Genomic DNA, 27,543 nt, shown 5'->3' with positions numbered 1-27,543 from the left:
AACTCTTAAAATATATATGCGTTATATATATTTTAGCTTCTATGTTTTACATAGCTTAAAAAATGAAGCAGAAAACCTGAATATCCTATAATCATTTTTGTAAAAGCATAAGAAGCCTTTCCTTAGAAAAAGAGACCAGCCCCAGATGGTTTTACAGGCAAATTCTAGTGAAACTTATCATTCTAGAAACAGATAATTCCAATCTTACACGAACAATTCTAAAACACACAAAAAAGAATCACTCCAACTTATTTTATGAGGCTTGCCCAATCCTGATGCCAAAACCTGACACATAAACAGTGAGAAAGGAAAATGGCATGTTATTTCACATATGAACAAATATAAATGTTCCTTAAAAATTAGTAAACTGAATCTACTAAAAAAAGCTAATATGTCATGATCAAGTTGAGCTTATTCCAGGAATGCAAGGTTAATTTAACATTTAAAAATATCAAGTAATAAGGGGGTTCCTGGGTGGCTCAGTGGGTTAAAGCCTCTGCCTTCAGCTCAGGTCATGATCCCGGGGGGTCCTGGGATCGAGCCCCACATTGGGCTCTCTGCTCAGCAGGGAGCCTGATTCCCTTCTTCTCTCTCTGCCTGACTCTCTGCCTACTTGTGATCTCTGTCAGATAAATAAATAAAATCTTTTATTAAAAAAAATCAAGTAATATAACATTCCCAGGTTAAAGGAACAAAACCATATAATCATCTCAACAAATACAGAAGAAGCATTTGATAAAATTCAGTATCACTTCATGACTGAAAAAGATCAACTCTTAGTAAAACCAGGAGTTGAGTGTCCTAGATAGTCTGGTAAGGCCAGTTTTAAAAAGTTGAAGGATTAGAGATAAAGAAACTAAATTTTATTATTTCAGAAGAAAGTCATCTGTATAGGAAGTCCAAACTAACCTACACATAAATTGTTAGAATTAACAAGAGTTTAGCTGAGTTGTTGGGTCAAGAAGAATGTACATAAATCAGCTGCCTTTCTATACACTAGCAACAAGTAGGTAGTAAATTTGATTTAAAAAAAAAAAGACTGCATACATACAGTGTATCAAATGGAAAACTTTTTGGGTAACTAGGAATAAATCTAGTAAAAAAAAGGGCAAAATATTTATATGAAAAATTGTAAGACTTCATTAAAAAGTATCTTTAAAAACCTAAATAGATATAATGGCCATGGTTTGGAAAACCCACTGTCACAAATATAGAATTCTCTCCAAGCTATTAGATTAAATGTCATCCCAACAGACTTTGTTGCTGTTGTTGAACTTGACAAACTTGATTCAAAAACTTACATGCAAACTCAAAGGCCTGAAATGGCCACAACACTCTTGAAGAGCAAGATACAGGGATGGACATACTTCACATATAATAAAGTTGTAATAATAATAGTAATAATAATGATGATGATGATGACAATAATAAAGTGGTAATCACACAGAGATGGGCACACTGACTGAAAGAACCAAGTAGAAAGGTCAGAAATAGTTCCCCACCGACTCCCTCACCCACATACGGGCATCTGATTTAAGACAAAGGAGCACGTGGAGCCACAGGGAAAGGGAGCTTTTCAGTACATGACACGGGGACACGTGGACAACTGGGTATCCACGTGTGGGGAACACCACCATGAATCCATCATACCATACAGACATAACAATCATTTCTAGATGGACCCTTAGATTTAAGTGTGAAAGGTAACGAAAAGCGCTCTTAGAATATAACTTAGGAGACTGTCTTCGTGACCCCGGAGAAGGGAAGGGAATAAACTAGATGCAGAAAGTACAATCCATGAAGGAAATGGTTGATAAATTCAACTACTTTAAAAACAAGAACTTCCATTCATCAGAAAACAAGTCACGGATGAGGAGATGAGTTCCGGAACACATGTAAGCAACAAAGGGCCTTATAACCATAATATATAAAGAAATTTTACGAGTTGGCATGAAAAAGTCAACCCAGTTAGCAAAGAGGAAAGACCCCTCCATGTGCTTCACAGAACAGGAAAGCTAAATGAGCATTAAACAGAGACAGAAGTGTTCAACCTCATCATGCCACTTAAACTCACAATGTGATGCCATGAACCAGCAACCACGCGGCCAAGAATAAGTCTGAAATGTGAGGGGGCATCGGTATGTGTGGCCCCACGTGCTCTCAGGCGCTGCCGCTGGGAGCGTACAGTGGCACAGCCCCCTTGGAAAATGGTTTGGAATTATTTGGTGAAATGGAAGAGGCCATATCCTATGACCCAACCATCTCACTCCCAGGTAATCCCCAGAGAAGAATGTGCACCTGTGTGCCAGGAGACACATACAGGGATATCTAAAGCAGCGTTGTTTCTAATAGCTGAAAACTTCAAACACCTGTATAGCCACTTCCAACAGCCTGGAAAAACACATCATGGTATATTTATATAAAAAATAAAATTAAATTAGAAAATACTACATATGGGCGTAAAGGAATAAATTGTTGCTGCATGCAGTAAGGACGAACCCCGGGAACGTGATGTTAAGCAACGGAAGCAAGCAGTATAAGGATATATTCAGTACAAGGCCGCTGAAAAATTTTCAAATAGCAAAACTAGAAATTTTTATATAATTTTTCAAATATGCAAAACTAGAAATTTTTATTAAAAATTTTATTATTTGGGAGTACAAACATATATGGCATATATATATATATATATATACATATATATATGCGCCAAGGGAATGCTCCGCCTGGAATTCAGGATGCGGTTAACATCCAGAGATGTTAGACAGTAAGGGGATAGGATAGACAGGGGTGCAGAGGAAATTCATAGGTAATATTAATCTTCTTTTTCCAAAACTAAGAAGTGGGTATACATGTTAGTCGTATTATTGTTTTAAGTATATTTAATAAGTATCCTTTGACTTTTACTCAATACTTAATAACAACAACTTTGAAGAATTCTAAATCTTTTTTTTTTTTTTAAGATTTTATTTATTTAATTTGACAGACAGAGATCACAAGTAGGCAGAGAGGCAGGCAGAGAGAGAGAGAGGGGAGGAAGCAGGCTCCCTGCTAAGCAGAGAGCCCGATGTGGGACTCAATCCCAGGACCCTGAGATCATGACCTGAGCTGAAGGCAGCGGCTTAACCCACTGAGCCACCCAGGCGCCCTGAAGAATTCTAAAATACAGTATTTGAGGAACACTAGAGAAGTACCAGTCATCCTGATCGTATGAATTTCTACCAGGTACTGAGTCATTACCATTACAAATGTCTTAAATGCAGTAGCTCACAGAGCTCAAGATCCTTGGAGGGGCCGGTGTTTAAGTACCTTGAGTGCACCTAACAGGGACCAGTATGTCTGCGATTCTCGGCATCAGGCGAAGAGACTAGCGAAATCCATTCTCTGCTCAACAGCTGAACTGTCCAATGGTTCAACAGGGCTCATTCTAACTGTGGCGAGGCCCTTTACTTCCAGCCTGCAGGAGTGGAGGAAACACCAGCCATGCCTTCAGCCTGCGTCTGGCTGATGGGACGCAAGAAGCATGAGGCCCTCCCGGGCTTCCGAGAGTCTACGGTTCTGCAGGAGACGGGCTTGTCACAAACAAACAGATACTACTGCCCGGGATTCGGGACAGGTGCCCACATAATCTTGTTTCGGTTGGTGTTGAAATGTTTTACCCTGGGTTTGGAAGGAAACCACGGGATCCACCAACTACATCTGGCCCCAACTTTTAATAAAGTATTCTTGGGAAGAAGTTTCCCATCACATAGGAAGAAATACAAATATTTAAAAAGCAAACAAGTCATCGGCTGCTCTCAGACCTGCTGCCATATGCTTTGCTTTTTTGAGCTTACAGCTTAACATTAAAATAACAGGCTCGCATTCCTCAAATATCTCTACTGCTGTTCCTTACTTATTCTACTTGAAAAGGCTGTCAGCTGCTGTCACTTGGAAGCATTACCATATTAGCCACCACTGTTTACTGCTCACTGCATGGTGTGGCTATTAGTTTAATGATGACACCCTGGGCTGTCTACACAGGAGATGCATGGTGGAGCCTACCGTCTAATGAAGGTGTTAGGGGTGGGAGGCAGGGAACACCGCTTTATAAATATTGATGGGAGAAAATGACTTCAGTTGCATCAAGGTTGTCCCTTACTGATGGGGAAAGGACTGAGTCCTCTTTAAAGTGCACTGACTTCCTGAAGATCCCCGGGGCTAATCAGCTTTGGAGGAAACTCAGAAACACACTCGGTGTGCAACAGAGCAAGTGTGAGGCCGGCACAAAGCAAAACCCTGAAACAAGGCTCTTTAGTGCACTTGGCACAGATAGCTGAACCTACAAAAGAAATATCTAGTCAGAGGTTGCCTGGATTATAATGAGAATTTTCTCGATGGGGAGAAGAGAAGTGCCCTTTTCACTTGAAGACAAAGAAATGTCTGTAATGGAAATGTGTGAACCAATTTTCCAAGGCGAGCTGCTGAAATGCACTGATTAAAGACAGTGAGGTGATGAGGCAGAGAAATAAAGCCAAAGTCGATCCACTTAAAATTCGCCACGGTGCTGATGGCGTTGATTTCCCCAAGTGATGAGAGCTGCCCTGAGCCCCCGCCCACATCCCCCTCCCCCGCACCCCCACCCCCTAGCCACCACTGACCCTGCCACTTAGACAATTAGAACCTGCCAGTGTGTGCGGTGTTTACTGTTTCTGGCTGCTGTGTCCTGGTTACCAGACTACTCCACTGCAGATAAAACGGGAACTGAGTGCCCACATGACAATGCCCTTCTCCACAAAGCCTCCCCGAGAGGCCTGGATTCAGGGATTTGGAGGAATGTCGAGAAGATAAGCAGACAGTCAGGCCTATGGTAGCTTATGATGGCAATTCTTCAGTTGGGTACAGAGATGAACTGATTTATTTAAGGAATTCTAGCTCCTAGAGAATGAACCAAGGCATAGAGAGGTCAGGTACCTTGGTACTTAAAATACGACAGCCCCTGGAATTAGCAGAAGGTGCTGGTAACAAGGACAGATCAGCCACAGAGCGTGTTTCCCAGGCTTGTCTTTGGGCCTGTTCGGTCTAACTGCTGCTGGAGCTGGGCATATCTGCAGTAGCATTTACTCACTATTTTCTTCAAACTGACTTTAAGATGACTCATTTAAAAGATCTGTCATCTCCCCCTGACCAATAATTTCTGTGAAATCACACTTTGATAGGCAGTAGATTTTTTTTCTACTTAAAAATGTAAAACTATTACAGTAAAAATGTTCATCCACCATCCACCTAAAATCATCTTGCGTGCACCAAAGGTACACACTAGAAAAGACCCAATAAGGTATTTTTAAACTAAATAAGATTTATTAACTAAATAGATAACAAATAAGGGTGACCTAACGGGTTATGTTTGTTTCCAAATATCATGGAGAAACAATAAGGGAAGTTAGTACTATTTAATCCTCAGGATATCCACGAAGGACTTCAATGAAATCGAATGAAGGAAGGGAGGAGGAGTGAAAGTGAGTAACTTTCTGAGTATGGGAAAACGAAAGGCCAGGAGGAGCACTTACATAAAATTCTCCGGATATTCACTGAGGGCCATGTCAATGATATTCAGAGCATCGTGGTAATGCTTTTGTGCAGACAGTAGGAGGGCAAGGAGGTGCAGGGAGTTGGCGTCATCACCTTGAAGTTGAAGAGCTTGGCGGACGTACCCCAGAGCCTCTGGGATCTGGTTTAAAACAAAATCAAAAAGAATTTTAAAACACGCATGTATGTGTGCACGCGCGCACACACAGACACACGAAGCTACCACTTCAATATCTGATTCTCTGTAAATATCAAAAGTTGCTTCACCCTGTGCCACATTCAGATTCTAATCTCTGTGATCGCTCCAGGATATTAACCACAGACATGCAAGCAGATGTCCTCTTGAAGCGATGGTGTGACCCAGGGAGTGAGGCAAGAGGCTCTGTTTCTCTGTAAGATTGCCAGTCCCAAATCTTTTGTTTTCCCTAAAACACAATTTCTCTTTTCTGCAAAGCTGATGCACTCTTGATTGTGCCCAGGATAATTTCACTCTCAATGGACAGACATACAATTTGCCAGAGGTTCTTAGTGGAATTAAACTACCTTAGCTGAACCATTCTCGTTTTTTAAGGTCTCACTGAAATGAAGCACACAGTGAGTTGCAAAACTTAAACAGAGTTTTCCAGACGATCAGACACCTGTGAATCTTTCCAAGTTCCTCAGTCCAGGACACCTCCATTAGACATCAAGGAAATATGCAAACAAACAAACAAACAAACAAAAACCCCACACCTTTCCAAACTACAACCCCAAATAGCTCCATCTGAGAAACAAATTGCAATGCCACATACAAAGCAGATGTATCCAAATTCAAATAGGACGGGAGACGGGCTTAACCTTGAAAATGCAAGAGCTGTTCAAGACTTTCTTCAAAATCACCCAAGCACCACGGTAGATAAAATGCATACATAATGGATATTTGAACACCCGAGATTCCTTGCAGGTTTAACAGTGACCAGGAAGACTTAGAACCTGACACTGGATTTCGAAATAGAGCTCGGGACTGAAGCATTCTTACACAACCTCCCCCGGGACTTCTTCCGGTCCGCCCCTCTCCTCCAGCTCCAGTTCATGCCGGACCTCTGCTCGGCTCTCCTGCCTCTTCTCGGTCCTCGTCTCCTCACTCCTACAGGAAGAAGCCACGGCTTCCCAAACCTCTTCACTTTCCTCTCTGATATCCTATTTTTGACGGATTTAAGTTATAAATGCTGGCTACAGAGCCTTTCTGCCACCAAGCCACAGCCTTAGGGCTGTCACAGCCCAGCCCTTCATTTATAGGGACGGAGCCCGGTCCAGGGAGGTGACATGGTTGAGCGCTGCCATCCAGCTACTGAGTGACTAGGACAAGAGTGGCACTAGACCTTCTGATTCCCCTCCTGTCCTCTCCTCCTGCTCAAATGGCATTGGCTTTAAAGACAAGAGGGCTACAGCCCTGGGCCCCTGTCCAGCAGGGACATCATCCCACAGAGTGTGGGCCTTCCACAAAGGTGGAAGCTGCACCCACGAGGCCTCATCCTCTTATCCTCGCCTCAGGACGACCACCCAACGTGTGGATGGCACCCAGCCTGCGCTTACAAGGAGGGTGGAAAGGCAAGTCTATTCATGGTGGTGATTTGCAGGTATGACCAGAACAAGCAGGACAAACTGCTTTACAGTACAATATGACGCCCTTGAGGGCTAGCTGACTTGAAGGAACTCAAAGCTGGTTCCTTCACGGGATGAGCATTACTGGGTGCCTAACACATGTCGGGCAGTGCTCCAGCTGCTGGGGTAAAGCGATGAGGACGACGGACAAGGGCCTCTGCTCTCATGGAACCTAGTCTGGGGAGGAGGACAGATCCTGAACCGAAGAGCTGAGCAGGAGGAGGGAGAAGCGCAGGCCGCTGGAAGGAGGCTTTGCGCAGAAGGTGAGAGGAGCTCCCAGGGGAGGGGGGACCAGTGCCCAGCTGCTGCCGAGCAGCTCCTCATTGGTACAACTGTGAGCCCCACCACGCCAGGTGACAGGGCCTGTATGGAGGAGTCATCTTGGTGACCACTGGAAGCCATTCCTCCACACCATTCCCAGGCCTGTGGGGAGTCAGAGGCATGCCTGCAGCCCAGGCCTGCCCCGGGAATGGCATGTCTGGGGAACTGACCTTTGCTTCACCCGCCAGTCAGCACTCAGGAATGTGCTGGGGTTACCACCAGTGTCTTGCACCTGGTGGGCAGGCAGGCATGAGGCCAGAGCCTCAGAGCAGCTGGGAGGGGACGGGAGGGGGTGAGCGTGGCCAAGGCAGCTTCTGGAAGCTGCCATTGAAAAGATGAGGGCCAGCAGAGCTTGCCTCCCCAGCAAGGAGCATAGTCCCGAGTCCCACATTTGGAGGAGGGAGCTACTGTGACTGTCCCTATCTTCTACATGTTATAAAGGAAGCAGGTAACTCTCGCCCCTGCCGGCTGGCATCTTCGTCGTGACAACCAGTGGCTCATTCCTCACCAGGCAGCTCAGCACTGGGCCTGCCAGCAAGCAACAAAGGCTCCTTGGTGACTCCTGGGCTCAGGGCACATGCCATGAGCTGCATCTGGTGCTGCCCTCCGAACCCTCCTGAGCTGGGACTTCCTCTCCCAAAGCAGAGCCTGTGACACCTGTGTCTTCCCAGCAGGGGCTCAAGCTGACCGAAACACCCGTGTCTGTGCTGTGAGGAGTCAGCATCCTCTCAGAAGAGACCCTAGCTCCAGGTCCGCCTCAGGTGAATGAGGAAGACCAGCTACGGCCTTACACGGAGGCGCTGAAGGAACTGTATGGAGACGGAGCATGCCCCGGGTTTAGGGAATGTGGGAGAAACTGACCTGTCTGGAGATGGCCAGCTGCAGAGCCAGGTAGAAAGCTGCTTGGTGATCTGTAGGTGACAGGCTGTGGGCCCTGAAAAAGTATTGGTGGCCATTAGTACACGGGAGAGGCCATCCTGCCTTTCCTAGCCAATGGGTATTTATAGTTGCTGTTTCACACCAAAGCCATGTATTTAACTATGTGATGTTTCACTCAAACTCCTCTCTGGTCCACCCACAAATGTAACACATGTTCCCTGTCAGGACTGTGTGCAGGTAGGACACAGGAGCGTGTTTCTGTGTCTTCTCTGGCATCTGAAGTGGCAGCCCGTGATTGTTGGCTCCGAGGAAGAGCCCGAGGGGAAGGACCTCCGGGCGCTGGGGTATGATCCCCCAACCCCAGCAGATGCCTCCCCTTGGGCCGAGCAGGAGAGGCCCACGTGTCATGCTGGGACATGGGGAGGTTCCAAGTGTCCTTGGCAAAGCGACGGCTGCTTTGGTTAAGTGTTGGGTTGGCCTTAACGCTACTTCATCCAAATGTCTGGATTTCAGAGAAACGGTATGAAAATCAAAGACCTGGCTTTGTTTGTAAAATAAGGTTTTAGTTTTTGATGAACCAAGGGAAGAAAAGAAGGGTTCTCATTCAGTCTTTTGAAGCTTTTACTAAGTTCCACGCAGTTTACTAATGTAGACTGTGTAACTGTGACATGCAGGGCTCTGTGGCCGGGCACCAGGCGTGGTTTTATTAATTGGCCTCTGACAGTGGATGGGGAGAGGCTGTACCAGCCTCCTACCTAACAGCAAACAGTCATCCTCGCTTTTATGTGGAAGTCGACTGTACTCCACCCGGAGTAACTCAACATGTGACTATGTACAAGACATAATTCTGCATTTAAAAATTGGGGAGGAAGAGAAAAACAAACTTTCACTTTCTTTAAAAGGCACTATGGGGCAGACTAATTACCAATGGGGGGCAGATGGTAAACAACCCTTCATGCTCTTCAGTCAATACTCGGTGACTAAAGGAGGATCTTCCACCAGCAGAAAACAAATTCAAGATAAAAAAGGAAGCCAAATCATTATGGATTCAACTGCATCAAACATGCCAAGGATGGTTTTTCGGTAGTAATAAAGCCTATTATTGAAACCGTCCATCCTGCTATGGAGAGAAGGCTCAAAAGTCTTCCAGGTATTTGGCTACCAGAAAATACACAAAGTCCAACAATTAGGGCATTGCTTAAGCAAATGTGGTAGCTCCATGCTACCACATTGTGGGGAAAAGTGTTGTGGTGGGGACCTGGGTAGTGGAGGCGGCGGGGGGGGGGGCGGGTGCTCTGTCCTTTTGTTAATCTCAACAGCAAAGCACCTAAACTCTCATTCCTGGGGAGTCTTCAGTGGTGACCTTGCCTTAGGACACAATCTTAGTTTAAGAGGTGGTGACTGAGTAGTTGCCTGTGTCACCTTTTTAAATGTCTTACTGCTATGCGAGGTCTGATCTGTGGGCACCAGTTTTTCTTTTTTTATTTTACAAGTATTGGTTTTCCATGAATTTATATATCAAAGAATTTTTTTTCTTCAATATTCATAAAAAGGGAGATTGGAATATCATGGTTTCTGTCTCTCCTGATTACTCAGGAAAAATGACTACAAAATTAATTATGAAGAGACTCTGAATTATTTAGCATTATTTATCTTATCTTCTTTCACAATTGATAAAGCCAGGTTTCTACAACTTAAAAAAAAAAAAAATTCCTCAGAGCTATAATTTTCTCAGCCCAGTCTAGAGTTGTCACAAATGAAGTTAAGTCAAATCATGGATGCCCCTGCCCAACACCAACCGAGGGAGAAGCTGGCAATGGCCCGGTGAGTTCGGGGAGTGGGCGAAGATAGTCCTAACCAAAGGCCCCACTCTGGCCTCATCAAATAATGACTAACTGCTAGCCACTGACTGTGAAAGGAACAAACCAGAAGGGATAGAAATATCAGCCTTCCATGGTGCATCAGCGCAAACTGAAGAACTGCCAACTTGACTAATAATGGATATCCAACTGCCAAGTTTCTAGGAGACGCAACTTAAATATACACATTTGAAAAATTTCACTTCAGTAATTTGGCTAATGAATTAAACTGACCACTTTAGCCTATGAGAACAACAAAGAGATAAAGGAGAATGTCCAAGAAAGCAAGAAAAAGTACACAGTGATGAGGTCACACAGACTCCAGAAAACTTGCTTCAGTCAGGCAGAACAGCTTCAGCAGCCATGCTTCCCGTGGCAAAGCCACGTCCCCAGAAATCCGCTCAGCAGAAATCGGCACGTTGATGCAGGCAAGAAGGACATTAGTGATCTTGAGAACTACAAGCCTGCTGGACTTGCACATGGATTTTGTTTTTGTTTTAAATGTAGGCTCTACACCAAGCATGGAGCCCCATGGGGGACTTGAACTCATGACCTTGAGATCAAGAGTTGGATGTCGAATTCACTGAGGCACCCTGGTGCCCCTCTGCACATGGACTTGAAGCACCCTCATAAAGCCTATTCCCATACAGTGAGGACCTGGTGAAGCTGCTAGGAGAAAGCCAGAGACCTAAAAATGGCACCACAGGGACACTCACAAAAGCACTTCCCTTGTCAAAGCACTTCCATATCCATTAAGTCAATTCCTCTTCTATAAGGAAAGAAAGAATTATTAGATTGCTGCCTCACTGACGTTGCCCATCTATCCATCCACTTACTCCCATTCATTCACCTACCCAAGTAACCCATCCATCCATCTATTCCTCCATCCATCTATCCATCTGTCCACTCATTCTTCATCCATCTATCTACCCAAGGCACCCATCCATTCACTCATTCACCATCCAACCATCTGCCCACACATCTATTCATCTATCCACCTGCCCAAGTCATCCATCCATCCATCCATCCATCCATCCATCCATCCACCTATCCATCCACTCAACAATCCACCCAACCATCTATCCATCCACCCTAGTCATGCATTCATCTACCCATCCATCCAACCATCACATTATGCAGTACGTACTGTGATGCCAGTACTTTCTCCAGCCACTGGGGAGGCTGAAGATGAAAGAATAATTCAAGTGCCCTTCCTTCGGGAGCCCCCCCCCCGCATCCCACAGAGGGGGAGACCAAAAGTGATCATTACAGTGCAGTGGGAACACGCCCTGAGAGAGGTATGCCAGGCTGTTATTGAAAAGCATGGACTGGCCTCCCAGACCACCCAGCTAAAACTCGACATGCACTGAGGTCACACCAGTGCTTCCCTAGACTCTGTTTCTAACATCCTCTAGAACTGAACCAAGAATATAGAGAAAACTGGACAATTTGATCCTGGCCCATAAGACACATTCCTTGTAACAATCATAACTACAGTTTATAAAGCATCTACTATTAACCATCCTGTCTAAGAGCATCCAGCTAAAGCAGTAAAGCCAGAAGCGAAATCCAGAGGCCTGGTCTCCCTACCATCACTCTGCTGTCTTGTTCAGTCAGTTTTTGAGGTCCCTTTAGTCCTGATTCTAGTGGGCATGACATCAGTGTGTTATTAAGAAAAAAAAAATATATAAACCTGATGAAAGCTATTACTCAGGAGTTACACACATAGAATGACCAACTTGTCCCAGTTTGCCTAGGACTGTCCTGGTTTTAGCATGGAAAGGCCCACATTCTGGGAAACTGCCCAGTTCCTGGCAAACCGGGATAGTTGGTCACTCCACGCCCACAAAACATACCACAGTGACTTAAACTCAAGCTCAGAGGGAGAGAGAAAAAAGAATGAGATTGGACACGCTGGGCCACTTTGTATGGCAAACGCGAACGACACCATGTCCCCTCTTCTTTGTGGAGCAACCTAGATTTCTGCACATGGTCAGGGGAGGGGGGTGAAGTTCCTGAAACATGCTTTCTACTCTTTGTAGGCTTGTTTTTCTCTGGAGGATGTGAGATCCCTTCAGATCAGCTGTACACCTTCAGAAAGCTTTGCAGACAACACTGTTTTTCTTCGTGACACTTCTGTACCAGACAAATGAGCTGGTTCAGTTGCCTGGGCTGAGTGTATGAGTCAGCAAACAGCTGAGGGTCTCAGGATTAAGACGTAGTCATGCATCTGGTATGTTTTAAAAAATCGCCTCTTTGCGTCCACTAGAGAGCAAGTCTTTCCGAGTTCTGACTCCAGTGATAATTGAGTTAATTTTCACGTGCTGTAACTATAACACCATCCCTTTCCCTTTTTAAAGCAGGCTTCATGCCCAATGTGGGGCTCCGAGATCAAGAGTCCCATTCCCCCCAGACTGAGCCAGCCAGGGGCCCCCACCTCATCCTTTCTGAGTCACACCGCTTTCTCTTTAAACAAAAAAATAGTCAAACGATAGTAGACTTAATAGAATTGTGGGGAGAAGATTTACAATGCACAGCAAATAAGTACTTCTCCGCCAAGTGGTTTTTAAATACCTGCTTACATTTAAGAAATAATACAGATCATTCTTACTTACTTCAAATCATTCCGTTATAGATTTACATCTACAGTGTACCAGAATAGTTCCAGTTAATGGATGTATTTGAAACAAAATAATTTTATTCCTTTGAAAAATATTATTTTTTTTCCACAAATACTAATTTAGGTTAGCCTTCCTCAAGATGGTCATGTAGGTAAGCAGGATTTCATTTCTCTTTATTCCCATGAACTAATATTTTTTTTAAAACCTCTATGAATTGAAACCTAAGTAAAAAAGGAACAGAAAGGAATTTCAGGCCAATGGAATGGCTGTTATGTAACATGAAGTTACGAATTCTGGCAGCTCAAGGCAGACCACCACCATGGCTGTTTTTAGAGAGTCGGTAAGATGTGCTGATTTAAGAAAAGTGAAACAGATGTGATGACCACTTTCGTAGGCATCCATGTGTGGGTTTGACAAACTAGGACTAGAGGACATAAAACTCCAAATCATTTGAAAGGGAAATGCTTCTACACTCCATGCTGGAGAACGTTAACAAAAGCTTAGCATAGAGACAGAAGGTCTGTTGGCAGATGTCAACTGGTACTTTGTGCCATTAGCCAGTTGGGGCGGGACTGGCAAAGTGAAGAAGCCATCAGCAAGCCTGCTAGGAAACAAAATGAAACAGAGACGAGAGTCTTCCAGTCACTGACGCCAAGTGATGATGATTTCATGAGAAAAGGGAGGTGTGCATGGTGACAAATGTGTAGGCAATCCCCGTTCGAAGGAAAGAAATTGAACGAAGGTTATTAGGTACTGAGCGGGCCTCATGAAATTTTTAGGTAAGCAACTAAGTTTCTTTCTTTTTTCTTTTTTCTTTTTTTTTTTTTTTTAAAGATTTTATTTATTTATTTGACAGACAGAGATCACAAGTAGGCAGAATGGCAGGCAGAGAGGAATGGAAGCAGGCTCCCTGCCGAGCAGAGAGCCCCATGCGGGGCTCGATCCCAGGACCCTGAGACCATGACCTGAGCCGAAGGCAGAGGCTTAACCCACTGAGCCACCCAGGTGCCCCAGCAACTAAGTTTCTAATACAACTCCAAGAAGTCAGTGCGACTCAGATATATTCAAGGTGGCAGGATGAATACCCATTCAAGATTTGACATCATGGGGTTATACTTTCAGGCAATGATTTGTTGGGGTGATTTATTACACCTGCAGTAAGAAACAAAATTAGGGCGGCATGGTATAGGAGGGACAAGGAAAGCTTGAGTGGGAGTCAGGAGACCATGATTCTATCCTGACCTCAGCAGCTGTGTGACTCAGGTAACTATTTTTCCATCCTGTGCATCTCGGTCCCTTACCTGCAGAAGATGCACCACTTGTTCTGTCTGTGTTAACTGGCCCGGGGATCAGGCTTGAGAAGGAGTGGGAAAGAGCCCTCAGGCACTCTCTAATTATAAAGCCCTCTCCTAACTTCCCGAAGATCATAATGACGAAGACAATCACAAGGTTTATGGAGCATGGTGGGGTAGCAGGGTCCTGAGATTTGCTCACCTGCCATTAACCAGTATTTTAGAAAGATTACCCAGTATTTTAGAAACTAATAACATAGCATTTCAGAAACTGTCCTAAAATCTGTTTTTTTTTCATTCTGTCATATAAAAATCTGCAGCATGACATGTAAAACAAAAGCTAGCAAAGAACGATCCCTCTTCTGGGTGAGGACAGTTGCCTTTAAGAAAAGGAATCAGCTCCCGAGACATCCAGAGTACCCATCTTCTTAGAGCTGAAGTCATTTGATTAGGAATGAAAAACACGTGCCCAAATGTAGGTAAACAGAGTAAGAGTGCGGATTACACGGCAACAAGTCAGGCAGCAAGTTTTGATACTGTATGTTCAGTGCGCAAGATGAAAGACTCCTGGGGGGAAAACACTGTTTACATAATCTTTATAAATATCTCTTCTTTTTATACTTATCATACTTTGGTGTCATTATGAACAGCCGAGTGAAAAGATGAACTCCCACTCACCTCTGAAATGCAAGAAGCGCCTTTCTCTGTAGGACCTCCTGCATCCCTCGCAAAGAAGCTAAGAAAAGGGTTCAATTAGTCAGTGGCATGGAAGATCAGGGAGTTTTTGACAAACACGAAGCTCATCATAAAACCTATACATTCAACTGGAACAAAAGCAACACGTTTGTGGCCCCTACATGCCTGCAGAGGTGCAGACACCGGGCAATGAAGCCCAGGCCGACTCCAGACATGTGCACTTGATGGGCACCACTGTGGAGCCATGCTTCGGGGAGAGTATGAGTTGGCAGGTGACCTTGATGCCTGAGGCAGGGGGCGCTGTTGTCAGAAGGCCAGCTGGGAACTCCAGAGGGCACAGGCGTGTCTGGGTAAGGACTGCCTCTATGGGGTGGTATGGAAGATTCCAGCACCAACGGTGTTGACTAGAGATGGCCTTCAGAGGTCCTTCTGGCACTGAGAAGCTATGACACTGAGCCAAGGGAACCAGCCTGATGCTATAAAAGGCCCGTTTAAGTCACACTGGACAATGGCCAGGACCTTTAATACCTTGACGTAAACACAAGGGAGAGACCAGGCAAAGCCAACACTGACACTAGAAAATCAGCTGGAAAGTGTGAGGCCATCTTGCCACGAGCCCACATGTTCCCTGTAGAGAGCATGTGAAAGATGGTGCCCTTCGAGTCTGTCAAGGGAAGGTACTTTTTACTGGGGCAAGAGCAAAAGTCCTGGAGGAACTGCTTATGGGTGGAACTGAAGGGGCCCTCTTGAACATCATCACGGGCCAGATCCCTTCCTGCCACCGCACTGGGAACGGAGGACGGCTGTCCCCAAGTGCCAGATGTGGCTATCACCACAGCGAACTCAGAATAACAGGGATGAAGCTAGAGGGAACCTCAGGTGATCCTACTGAGCCATGAATAAGAGATGAGGATCAACTAGGCTGAGCCGCTCTCCCAAAGCTACAGGGCGCGTGAGAGGTGGGTCCAAACTTGGAATCGATAGGGATAAACACAGGGCATTACACTCCTGCTTCACTGAGAGTCTACTACAGTTAAAGCAAGGTGCTGGCAGGTGTCTGCTAGCGCACCATGTATGCATGAAAAATTAGCCAAAATGCCATTATTGAGAATCAACTGATATGTGAAACCTCTTTAAGTTCTTGGATTATTTTAGGGCAGATGAAAGAAGGCTTTGGGGTAATCTGTAAAATTAACTATAGCAAAACCATAAGAAAAGAAAAAGAAAATGAATACTATAAAAATCAGGAGAGCATTTTCTCTTAGGAGTCCTGTGACTGGCAGGGGGCACACGCAAAGTTCCCCAGGGGGCTGGCAGGCTTCCACCTCCTAAGCAGGGTGGAGATTACAAAGATATTTGCTGTCTCCTAATTCATTAATTATACATGGGTTTTTGAAATTTTTTTGTATTCATATTATATTTAACAATGAAATGCTGAAGAAATATTAAGAGTTCAGGAAAGTAATTAATCAATTTATATTTCCTGCAAACACATAATGGAAAACTTCATTAAGGATACAAAGCATAATTAAGATTTTTAAAAAATAGCCAGAGTCCGTAAGGTCTATGTACAACCCAAATGCATGTCACCGCATGGGTGTTCGGTAAGTTGCCACACAGCATGTGTAAACATCTGTGAATTTAAATGTACCCATAGAGAAGGGGCATCCTGAACAATCAAGGGAAGCTGCCTGGAGGAGGCTGACCCTAAACTCTTCCACATTCCAGTACCTGAAATCCAATATCTCCTTGTGTAGGGACAGCCCCACCAAGTGCCGGGGTGGATGCAGGTGCAGGCTGAGTGGGGGGAACCATCTCTCAAAGGCCCCCTCACCTTCACCTCATGGCAGATGCCCTGAACCTGCAAGTTGGGCACTGTGCACCACTAGCACATGCCCCCAGGACCTTTGTCTCTGCTCTCCAACTCTCCAGCCAGTTTGAGCAGAAAGGACAGCAGCCACAGGTTCCCACATGATGGCATGCCTGAGTGATCCAAAATACGTGGCCTCCTGCGACAGTCCTCTCTGGGGACTGTGGGAACCCTGCAGTGCAGACTTAAGCTCCCAGATCCCCGGGGGGGCAGGGGGACGTCTCTCACCATCAGTGGCCTGCAGACTGTACGTGAGCCCCAGAGCTAAGTAGCCTTTGGCCTTGAACTCTGACGTTTTCTCTCCCGCATCTACGACAGTTTTGGCAAACTTCTCAGCCTCTTCCAACTGAAAAACCAGACAAGTTAAAAAACAACAACGACCTGCAGAATTTCTAACATGAGTTCCCATAAGCATCTGCTGCCAAAAACAGATTTCTGATGAGTCACTGTGAAAATCACTCCCAAATATTCCGACTCCACTGCGGCGATTCCGTTTTCTTTATTTGAGTCTCTCCAACGGTCCTCAGGGTTCCCACCTGGCCTTTTTCTTTAACGTTTTCCTTACTGCTTTTTTACCTTCTTTTCCAAAGTCTTGGTGGGGTGGGGGTGGTTCCTATCTTTTTTATCTCTATTTTTTACTAATTGATTTTCTGTTAGGTATTCAGTGAATTCTATATATATTTAAAATAAAGTCCTTGAAAATTTTGTGTCTGGGTCCTTCCTTTTTTTTTTTTTTTTTAACGACAAAAAGAATACATTTAGGCTTGGATTCTCTTTCCTACAAGATGTTAACGTGTTCAGGACTCCCCGTCTATTTATTTTACAATGCACATCACATGGACCTCGTGCCAGCAGATTCCAATGAGAAAATGTGCACCTGTAAACTACACCCACAATAAGACCCTCGGTATAATTCATTAGAAGCCAAAATAATAAGATTCATTCCTTCAAAATATGGCCAACATTAAGGTCCCTGAAGCTGGGTGAGAGTATCTGGGAGTTCATTATATACTCTTTACTTTGGTAGAGTTTGGAAATCTTAATAATAAAAATGTAAAATATAAAAACAGAAAACATCTGTTAGGCTCATCTTTAAAAAAAAAAAAAAGTCTGTTTATTTTTGGTCTTAGATCTATGTGACAGTCACGAACAATGCCATAGCTGGAAGGGGCGCGACAAAGTTCATGTCTGGAAACTGGCATTTTCAAAGCTGCAGGGTCTGGCCCGCTCCCCGGCCTGCGGCTGGAGCGCGCCTGCATTGTTCCCTGCCAGTGGCACCAAATGTTCGAATCCTGCACGGACCACACGACACCTTCACAGCTGTGAGAGTCAGGTGAGAACCTGCTCTTTCAAAATGTCTTTTTCCTTCTACATTTCCCCCAGTCCAACTGAGCAGAAGAACACTTTCTCGCAAGGCTTACTTTTGTCTCGCTGGGTGAGGAAAAGTGGAAAAAAAAACAGGCAGCAAGGACCGTAATGGTAAAGACCCTTAGTAAGGCACTACGGTCTTTTGAGCAAATTCTTCTTGTAATTAATCTTTTTTTTTTCCTTCTAATTAATCTTGATGTGAAGTTAAAGAAAAGAAATTAAAACTGGATCGCATGTGGTAATTATGTGTACCAAAACCTCAGCAGTTAGTGGAGGCTTTTCTATTTTCTTCAATGGCGCATTTTTGAGGTACTGGAACTGTTACAAACCAGACTAGCCCCCAGTTCGTATCTGAACAAGACTATCTGAAGAGGAAAGCCTACGTGAAGGAAAAGGAATGAGCATAGTTGGCTTACACAGGAGCTGAAGGAGCGGATGACTGCTTTATAGAAGAACTCAGCCTTGCTAAGAGTGATTCATTCGGTGACATAAACCTTTTCAGCCCCGCACCCCCTGCATCTACAGCAAAACTGAGGTGAGTATGAATTCCAATTCTACTTTATCAATTCAACTTTTGAAGCATTTGAAGCACATTCCCATGGGGATCCCAGGAACATGATTTCCGTCAGTCCTAGGATGGGTTAGGGAGGCCTGAGGGGGTCTGGGGGCCGTGCCTCTGAACAGCCTTGGTTTTTTTTAATTTTTTTTTTAATTTATTTATTTATATGACAGACAGATCACAAGTAGGCAGAGAGGTAGGCAGAAAGAGAGAGGAGGAAGCAGGCTCCCTGCTGAGCAGAGAGCCTGATGTGGGACTCGATCCCAGGACCCTGGGATCATGACCTGAGCCGAAGGCACAGGCTTTAACCCACTGAGCCACCCAGGCGCCCCAGCCTTGTTTTTATGTAGCTGAATGATTGCTATTTTCTCTCAGTGCCTTGAGGTGGGAAAGGCTGCCACCTTTCAGGTCAGTGCCTGTGAGCGCAGGGCCCTAGCCCTACTCACCCAGTGAAGGGAGCCCATGCACAACTTCGCGGCGAGGAGGGGGATGGTGGCGTCGTCAGGCTTCAGACGGATACACTCTTTCAGCACCTTCACGGCCCGTGCAGACTTGGCAAAAGGAGATTATTTCGGTGAAACTCAGAAGTTTTTGATGGAACCAAACACTAAGGCCTTCCCTGAGGGGTTCTGGTTAGGAAACCTGTTAATGAGGTTTTTCAACCTTGAGCCCAAGCTGAGGACGGCGACAACCAGGGTGTGGGGCTCTTGAGGGACTGGGGAGTGAACTGTGGTTAGAACAAGCAGAGGTGCTCCCCTGGAATCACCCTCATTTTCTTCCTTACTTGTGTAGCCATTGTAAAAATAAGAAGGAAAAAAAAAGACAGGGAAGGCTTAAGTTACTATGAAACATAGACTATATAATTTTAGAGCACTCTATACTAAATTTCTGCGTCCACTTGGCCCAAATAATCTCCTACCTCAGACTAAATAAGTCACTAAATGGTCTGAATTAACAAGAAGTACAACGGCTCCTCCCTTTATTGAGTGTATACTATGTGGGGGACCCTGTTCCACGCATGTTACGGGTATTACCTCATTTACCTAGAACGGTTTTGTGAGGGAGGTGCTGGGATGGCTCCACTTTGCCAAGAGGACCTGGAGGCCAGTGACCTGGCCCAGGTCAAGGCCCAAACCCCAGCAGCTGGACTCCAGAGCGTGAGCTTCCAACCAGTATCATATGCTACCTGATGTGATATGTTGCTAATGATCACTAATGGCCTCCTCCTTCGGGAATACATTTATGCTCTCAAATTAAGTGAAAGGGTCTGTGTGAAGAACCAGCCTTGGTTTAAGCTTGTCTTCATATGACAAAGTTACCAGGGCCAGAAAAAGGCAAATATGTCTGATTTTTTTCTTTTCTATGCCATGTCCATGCTGGCTCCCAAATCACTAAATTTGATCGCTCTTTTGTAAATGACCACAGGACAGCTTCCGATAGATGGTTTAGACTTCTCCAAGGCCTCATATCACCCCTTGGAATTCTGGGATGTGAACACTGACAGGGAGGATGGCGCCTCCCAGGGGGTGACTCACTTTTCCCGCAGCCATGAGAGACAGGGCAAACTGGTACCAGAGCTGGAACTCCTCGAAGGCAAACTTCATGGCTCTTTCCAAGCACTGGTGGGAGAGAAGAACAAAGGCAGACATCTGAGAACCGCCAGGGTCACAAGCGGATGAGTATGGGTTTGCGTCTCTGCACATTAAGTCTTACAAAACCTAAGCATTCCCTTGGAAGCTTAAAACAGAATCTTCCAGAACCATCCACAGTTGACTAGAACACAATCCTGGGTCTCACGTGGTTTCTCATCCAGGACAAAGAAGGAGGCAGGGACACAACAACTCAAATACAAGGCCTAGAGGGACAAGTGCCCCATGCATGGGAAAGTAATCACAGGATTCAGAAACGACATCCTGCAAAAATGCTCCTTAAGCTAGGCTGGGCCTTGATTAATGAGAAACAAACAAACAAACAAAAAATGCAGCTATGATTTGGAAGGGGGGGTTATGAACAGCCATGTAGAGGTGACAGGGTACGCTCTGACTGGAGGACGGCAGGTGGTCCAGTATGAACCTAGCTTAGGGCACATGGGCAGGAATGGGTGGAATCAGGGTGCACGGGGGGTGTGGGCTGGGCCCACGTAACTGAGTCTGACATGGCAGCTCTGTTTCAAGGATAGCCCATCTCCTTCCTCCATCCCAGCTTTGGTTCTCCTTCCTCTATGTTCCTCAAGCTTTTAACTGGACATTAATGTCACTGTCCTCACTCTTCCTGCCCCAGTCCAGTCATATCCCACTATGAGGAACGGTCAAGGGCAGAAATCCTGACTTCTCTGTCCCCTCTGTGCTGGGTGGGGCGGGGGTGGTAATCTACAAACACACTCCCTCTCTGTCAGTGAGGAGCTTCTGGCTTCCGCACAGAGTGGTAATGATCACATCAGAGCTTAGGAAGTTCAATTGCGGGGTCAGGGGAAGGCTGTGCTATCAGAATGGAGACAGAGCAGGAATAAGGTGCATAGAATGGTCCAGGGACCCAAGAACCAAGAAATGTATCTGAGTTAGAAGCAGCAAAGACAGGCCACCCAAGCAAGGGGTGGCTGGTTAGGTGTAGGGACTGAAGGAGGCCTCCAAAGTCTCTGGGACCAAACTCCTGGCAGAAAAGACCCTTGTGTATGCACGTGTGCGTATGTGTGTGTTTATGAGAAAGAGAAATTTTTTTAAAAAGATTTTATTTCTTTATTTGAGAGAGAGAGAGAATGAGACGAGAGGTCAGCGGGAGAAGTAGACTACCTGCTGAGCAGGGAGCTTGATGTGGGGCTCGATCCAGGGACTCCAAGATCATGACCTGAGCTGAAGGCAGTCGCTTAACCAACTGAGCCGCCCAGGCGCCCAAGAGAGAAAATTTTTAGAATAAAAGGAGAATGCGGAAGAAAGGATTTTTTTTTATTAATGAGCTTGGTAACAAACATGGTGGGCTTGAGATGTCACATGGATGACTTACTAGAGATAATTAGAAACAATCTGGGGACTTCAGAGAAGATCTAACAAAAGACATACCTTTAGCTGAGAGAAAGACAAAAATAAATGGAAACAAATCAGTACTACTCAAAGAGTTCTATGTATTCAACACAATCAATCCCTATCAAAATCCCAATGGCATATATATATATATATATATATATATATATTTTTTTTTTTTTTTTTTTACAGAAATAGAAAAACCTGTCCTAAAGTTCACGGAATCTCAAGGAACTCCAAATCGCCAAAATAATCTTCAAAAACAACAGAGCTGGAGGACTCACACTTCCTCATTCCAGAGCTTACTACAAAGCTACAACAATCAAAACAGCATGGTACTGGCATAAAGACAGACCCCAAAGAATGCAAAGCAGGGGCTCAAACAGGGATCTGTGTATCGGTATTCGTAGCTGCATTATTCACAGCAGCTAACACATGGAAGGGACCTAAGTGTCCATCAAAGGATAAACAGATACACAAATTGTGATGTTAACACACAATAGAATATTATCTAGCCTTAAATCGACTTATTTTTTTAAAGATTGATTCATTTATTTTAGAGAGAGAAAGAGAACACACGCGAGTGGGGCAAGGGGAGACAAGCACATTCCCCACTGAGTGGTGGGCATGACGCAAGGCTCGATCCCAGGACCCCAAGATCATGACCTGAGCCAAAACCAAGAGCCGGACATTTGACCAGCTGAGCCACCCAGGCGCCCCTATCTAGCCTTACATTGAAAAGGAAGGAAATTTGGACATAGGCTACAACACGGACAGACCTTGAGTAGGTGATGCTCAGTGAAGTAAGTCAGTCACAGAAAGTCAGATGTCATGTGATTCCACTTGTATGAGGTACTTAGAGCAGTCAAAATCAAGAGACAGACAGCAGGATTTGGTGGGGGGGGGGGGGCGGGGGGAGTAAGCGTTTCATGGGGACAGAGTTCCAGCTTTACAAGATGGAAAGCGTTCTGGGGATGGACAGCGCTGAGGATTGCACCACACTGAGGGGGTCTTCAAGGTCACCGAACTGCACACTTGAAAACGGTGAAGGTGGTGAGATATGTATTTTACCACAAGAAAAATAACTGGGGAAAAAGTACATTCGAGAAAATAGCTGACACCCTCGGAAGACGCTGGAGGACGTGAGAGGAGTGCTCGCAGGGACGGCAGCTGTGGCGGGACCTCAGGAAGCATCTCAACTTCGGGGCCTGGAAAGGAGATGCAGGTGGGGTTTCAGGGCGGAGAAGACGAGAGGGTCAGGGCGCTGGAGGCCCAGAGGCCCCGGACCAGGCAGTGGGTGGCCCAGCTCTGGGAGCGCAGTTCTGGGGTGTGCTGGAGGGCGCCCCCTGAGGAGCAGAGGAAAGAAGGGTGAGTGGTGAAGCACACGCCTGTGGAAGGAAGATCAGAGACTCACCATGGAGGCAACCTGAGATGAAGGAGCAGAAAAGGCCCCCAGTGGAAGGCCTTCTCTTCAGAAGGCTCTAGAAGATGAAGAGGAGAGTCCTGTCCTAGATGTCCAACGCAGCCACTGTCTTCCCGGCAAAGATGGGATGAAGTGGGTGTAGGAGCAGAGAAACGGAATAGAGCTGGGGGTTTTCAGAAAAGCTTTAAACAGCAACTCCCTCAGGGGACAGAATGCAGACATCAGGGTCACCCTTGGGACTGGGGTGTCGGGCTCTGGCGTCTGCAGCACGGGGCTGCCAGTTCTCATGATGCTCTGTGGCCAGCCCCAGGCAAGGAGTGAAAACGGAAGTTTCAGGATTAATGGACAGACACACAGGTAGGGGCAGGGGGCTGGGGGACATAGGAGCCACAGAGAGGGTGACAGACTATAGAAAATGATGAAGGTAGATTGAGGAGGTAGGAGAGGATCTGGGCTGGTATTTACCTAGAAGGTTCCAGCAAATTGTATGCTAGCTGGTTTACTGGGGAAACCTGCCCTAACAGATATATATTAAAAAGTGAAGTAGTGAGCATTTAACACGTACCACCTATATGCCTAGTGATGGTACAGTACAGGCATCTGTAGATCCCATGCAAGACGAACACTTAGAGCCTCATTTTGAGCTGGCAATGTGCTTAGCCCAAATCTGTGGATATGTAACTTCACTGTGGGTGATGTGATGTCAGCAGAAGCCGCTGGGCGAGGCTTCAGCAGGGGTGTCTAAGAGGAGGACGGTCTCAGCTGGCACACACCTGCCCTCAGACCTGGCCCTCCCACCCGGGACGCACATTTGGTGCTGGAGGGGGGGACGCCAGTAATGGGAGCAGCCCACTCTGTAGAATGGCTGAGCAGAAGGAGGGAAAGCATTAGGTCCTTGAGGCCGTGATGTGCTGTGGCTGTGACTGCAGCCTCTCGCCAGACTTGCTGTCATGGGGGAGAAATTCATTCCTACTTGGTTAAGTCACTGAGAGTTGATTTTGTTAATTACATCTGGCTACACCTCTCACTAACACAGGCACCAAAGAGCAGAGCTGGGGTCTGAACTTGGCCCAAGAGCCCTCTTAAGAGCTCTACTATACTGATAAGAACAGGAAGCCCTTAAGAAGCCCTCACTGTGCCTTTAAGAAGCACCTTGGGAGTGAAAATCAAAGCTTCTTGTTGAAAAGATCAAGTAGGCAAGATGGGCAGAGGGGAGACCTGATCTAGGCGTGGGGTGGGATGGGCTGGCAAGACGTGGGGGAGGACAGGTGCCACAGAGAGAGCCTCAAGTGATGAAAAGCCAACAGTACTTGGAAACTGAGTGGGGAGATGAGGGGTGGTTGGGGAGGAGGAACCAGGAATCCGGATCACGCTGCTGGAATCAGGCAAAGGAGCCAGTGCGTGGAGAAGGATGCAGAGGACATCGAAAATGAGGTTTGTCCTAACAGCTCTACATAGCCAGCTCACTGCAATAGAACCACTAAGTACTTAAATATATACACAGAAACATTTAAATGTTTAAATGCTTTTCTTCTTCCTATTGCTAGAAGGAATGACAAATATCAACTGTTTTCCCAATAAACAGAAGGAGCTCAGTCGCTGAAACAAGCCTGTCCTGAATCAGAAAGCTAGATGTTACAAATGAGTGTGCATCCTTATTTTCTTTAGTGCCAAAGGCTAACATACTCATTACACAGTCACTGAAAAACACTGGAAGCCTAATTGGTATAGAGCTCTGTTCCACGTTCTATCAGCCACAGTACCAGGAAAACAGCAGCTCTCCTGAAGAGCAGATCCAGAGAATCTTGGGGATATGAGAGAACTTAAGAAACATCCAACTGAGGTCCCCAAAGGAAAGGACATTTATCATTTTGGCTTCCTCTCACCTCAAAACTCTTCTGAAGTTTTTGTACTGGGAGTGGGGAGTGGTAGGGGGTATGCCCTAGATAGAAGGAAAGCAGCCTCTCCACCTGCCAGTAATGAAGCCTTGAAGGAAGGAAGCAAGAGGGTGTCACGTGACCCAAGCACAGCCAATCAGACGCTCCTGCCAGAGCTCAGCACGGGGTGGGGGGGTGGGGGGTGGACTGGGATGTCATTCCCAGTGGCAGGGCCTGGGGGCCCAAAGAGCACCAGGGTGGGTGGAGGCCCTTGAGCCAGGCATGTCCTCCCAAACTAGGCCAGGGACCTTGCCTTCTTAATTTCTGCCCACGCCCATTCTTCAGCCTTCTGTGGATCCTGTGAGCAGTATACATGGATGAATGCCTTTTCTGCTTGAGTGAGCGAGTCAGTTCTGCTACCTACAGCCAAGGCCCTGAAGGTCCCCCAAGCCTATACTTCAGGCTCTTATAATCAGCTCCTGCCTCCTAGCCCCCAAGTAGCGTACTGTTTTGTCATAGCCATTTGAATGGACTAAGACAACATGCCTTTGGATCACACTATGAAGCCAGAGACAGGAACTATCTTTCTTTTTTTTTCTTTCTTATTTTCATTTGAGAGAGAATGAGACTGAGCAGATGGAAGGGTCAGAGGGCAGCGGAGAAGCAGACTCCCCGCTGATCAAAGAGCCCCACACAGGGCTTAATCCCAGAATCAAGGGGTCCATCCCTGGGATCATGACCTGAGCTGAAGGCAAACGCTCAACTGACTGAGCCACCCAGGCGGCCCACCAGGAGTCATTTTAATTGCTTTACAACAACAGCCCCATTGCTCATCCTAACAACTCTACCAGGAAAAGTAGGCACTGTTATGGTCCTCCATTTATAGATGGGGAAACTGAGCACAGACTACAGTCTAGGGTCCCCTGCATGACTATGTGGGGTCTCAGTGTATTGGTGGAAGGGCAGGACCTGAATCCGGGCAGTGTGGTTCCAGAGTTGGAGCTCTGAACCACAGCACTCTGCTGCCTCTGCGACTTTAATTATAGACATGCCACTCTCGCTGAACTTATCAGGCCCACTTGTGCTGTGTAAAGCAAAGTATAGCTAACTAAAAGGCCCCTAAAAATGCCACATGTTCCTTGAACTGTTTTGAAGATTCAGTAATATTTTTTACTGCTAAAGGGGCATGGCCTCTTTGGGATCCTTCAGGCTACAAAGCACTGAGGCCTTTCCAGGTTGCAGAATTTTCGAGAAACCTCACAGACCCCATGAAACCCACCAGCACCACATATGATATCAAAAGCACTAAGGTTTTATCAGTCAGGCACTTCCCCTCTACTGTCTTGTCTTTCACCGTTTGGACCTCTTCCCCATAACTAAAACAACTCACAGCCCACAGAAAGTCACCGGTGTGTCATCAACAGAGTCCAGAAATACAAGGCAGCGACTACAGATTAGCCCTTCACCCCCAATTCTGAGGTGTCTGAGCTCCAGCATCACAGCTGACGGCCCTGTCCTCCCAGGGCTCTTGGCATCTTATATATAGTGATGACTCGCTGGCTCTGAGAAAGTGCCCAGAGAGCTCCAGGTGGTTCTGGAAGCCCAATGCCAAGCATACCACGTGGATATAATAGCACATCCTCCCCTGTGTTCCCGTAAACATCACGAGTACACAGTCCCTCAGTAGCTCAGGCCAACATACCTCAGAAACAAAAGGAAGCCCTCTCCCCGTGAACACATCTGAGAATAAAAGGCACTTGGGTTGACCCTGGAGGCATTTGCTACCCACAGCTTCGCCTCCTGAGATGGTATGTTTGCTCACCCAGTTCTGACTACCCCTTTTAAACACCCCAATCATCTCTGTACACAACAAATGAAAAATTTCCGGTTTCAATATAGTAGCGGAGATTGCAATTAGAATATATGCTTTAAAATGAAATAAAATAAAACAGAAACATTCACATTGTTCACATAATGGCTCCAGTCTGAAAGAAGGACTAAGGAAGCGGACTTTTGAGAACACGTGGGTGTAAGGTGGACTGGGGGCAGGTAAGGGGCTGCTTCCGTCCCCCAGCCCTGCGTGGCTAGTGGCTGGGAAGGGGACAGCAGTGGCATGGGGCCAGGCGAGAGCAGTCACGTGGTGAAGATGCTGGCCCTGGGCCCACGGCCCAGGCTTCATCCAAACTCCCTACTCACCAGCCATAGGCTGTCGCAGGGTAGAGTGAAGGAACACGTGTCAGATGCTTAGAAGAGTGTCTGCCCCAGAGTCACTGCTATAAACGTTATCACTGTTGATGCTGCTTTTATGAAAAAAAGAAACAGCAGATGCTGAAGACCTCCGAGTTTGACCGGAGGGGGAATGAAGGAGGAAGAGAGGAGCCCTGGGAATAGTGTGGAGGTGCCGGTGGGTGACAAAGGACAGATGGAAAGGGAGACATGACAGCAAGATTCTGGCCCTTTCGCACTCGCAGTGTCCAGTGGAGAGGCGGCAGTGTGGCCTGGGCAGGGGGACATGGGGCAGGTGCCTGGGTCGGGTGCACCAGGCGAGT

General features: G+C 46.1%; 1 protein-coding gene across 4 annotated transcripts in view; it reads right to left on the bottom strand.

The window, feature by feature from the left end:
- The window catches only part of TTC7B (tetratricopeptide repeat domain 7B), a 246,923-nt gene that overhangs the window by 82,498 nt on the left and 136,882 nt on the right, over positions 1 to 27,543 (bottom strand). For all 4 annotated transcript variants that reach the window (XM_045071285.1, XM_045071294.1, XM_045071298.1 and 1 more), the window contains 6 exons: positions 20,213 to 20,296; positions 19,124 to 19,228; positions 16,979 to 17,096; positions 14,863 to 14,920; positions 8,395 to 8,467; positions 5,550 to 5,710 (listed from right to left, as the gene is read on the bottom strand). In XM_045071285.1, coding sequence (XP_044927220.1) covers positions 5,550 to 5,710; positions 8,395 to 8,467; positions 14,863 to 14,920; positions 16,979 to 17,096; positions 19,124 to 19,228; positions 20,213 to 20,296 — 599 coding nt within the window. The remainder of the gene's footprint in view (positions 1 to 5,549; positions 5,711 to 8,394; positions 8,468 to 14,862; positions 14,921 to 16,978; positions 17,097 to 19,123; positions 19,229 to 20,212; positions 20,297 to 27,543) is intronic.

Source organism: Mustela putorius, unplaced genomic scaffold (genome assembly GCF_011764305.1).
Source record: "Mustela putorius furo isolate JIRA1106 unplaced genomic scaffold, ASM1176430v1.1 tig00000129_pilon_pilon_pilon, whole genome shotgun sequence".
In the NCBI taxonomy this organism is placed as follows: domain Eukaryota; kingdom Metazoa; phylum Chordata; class Mammalia; order Carnivora; family Mustelidae; genus Mustela; species Mustela putorius.
This window is presented reverse-complemented; position numbering and strand designations above follow the sequence as displayed.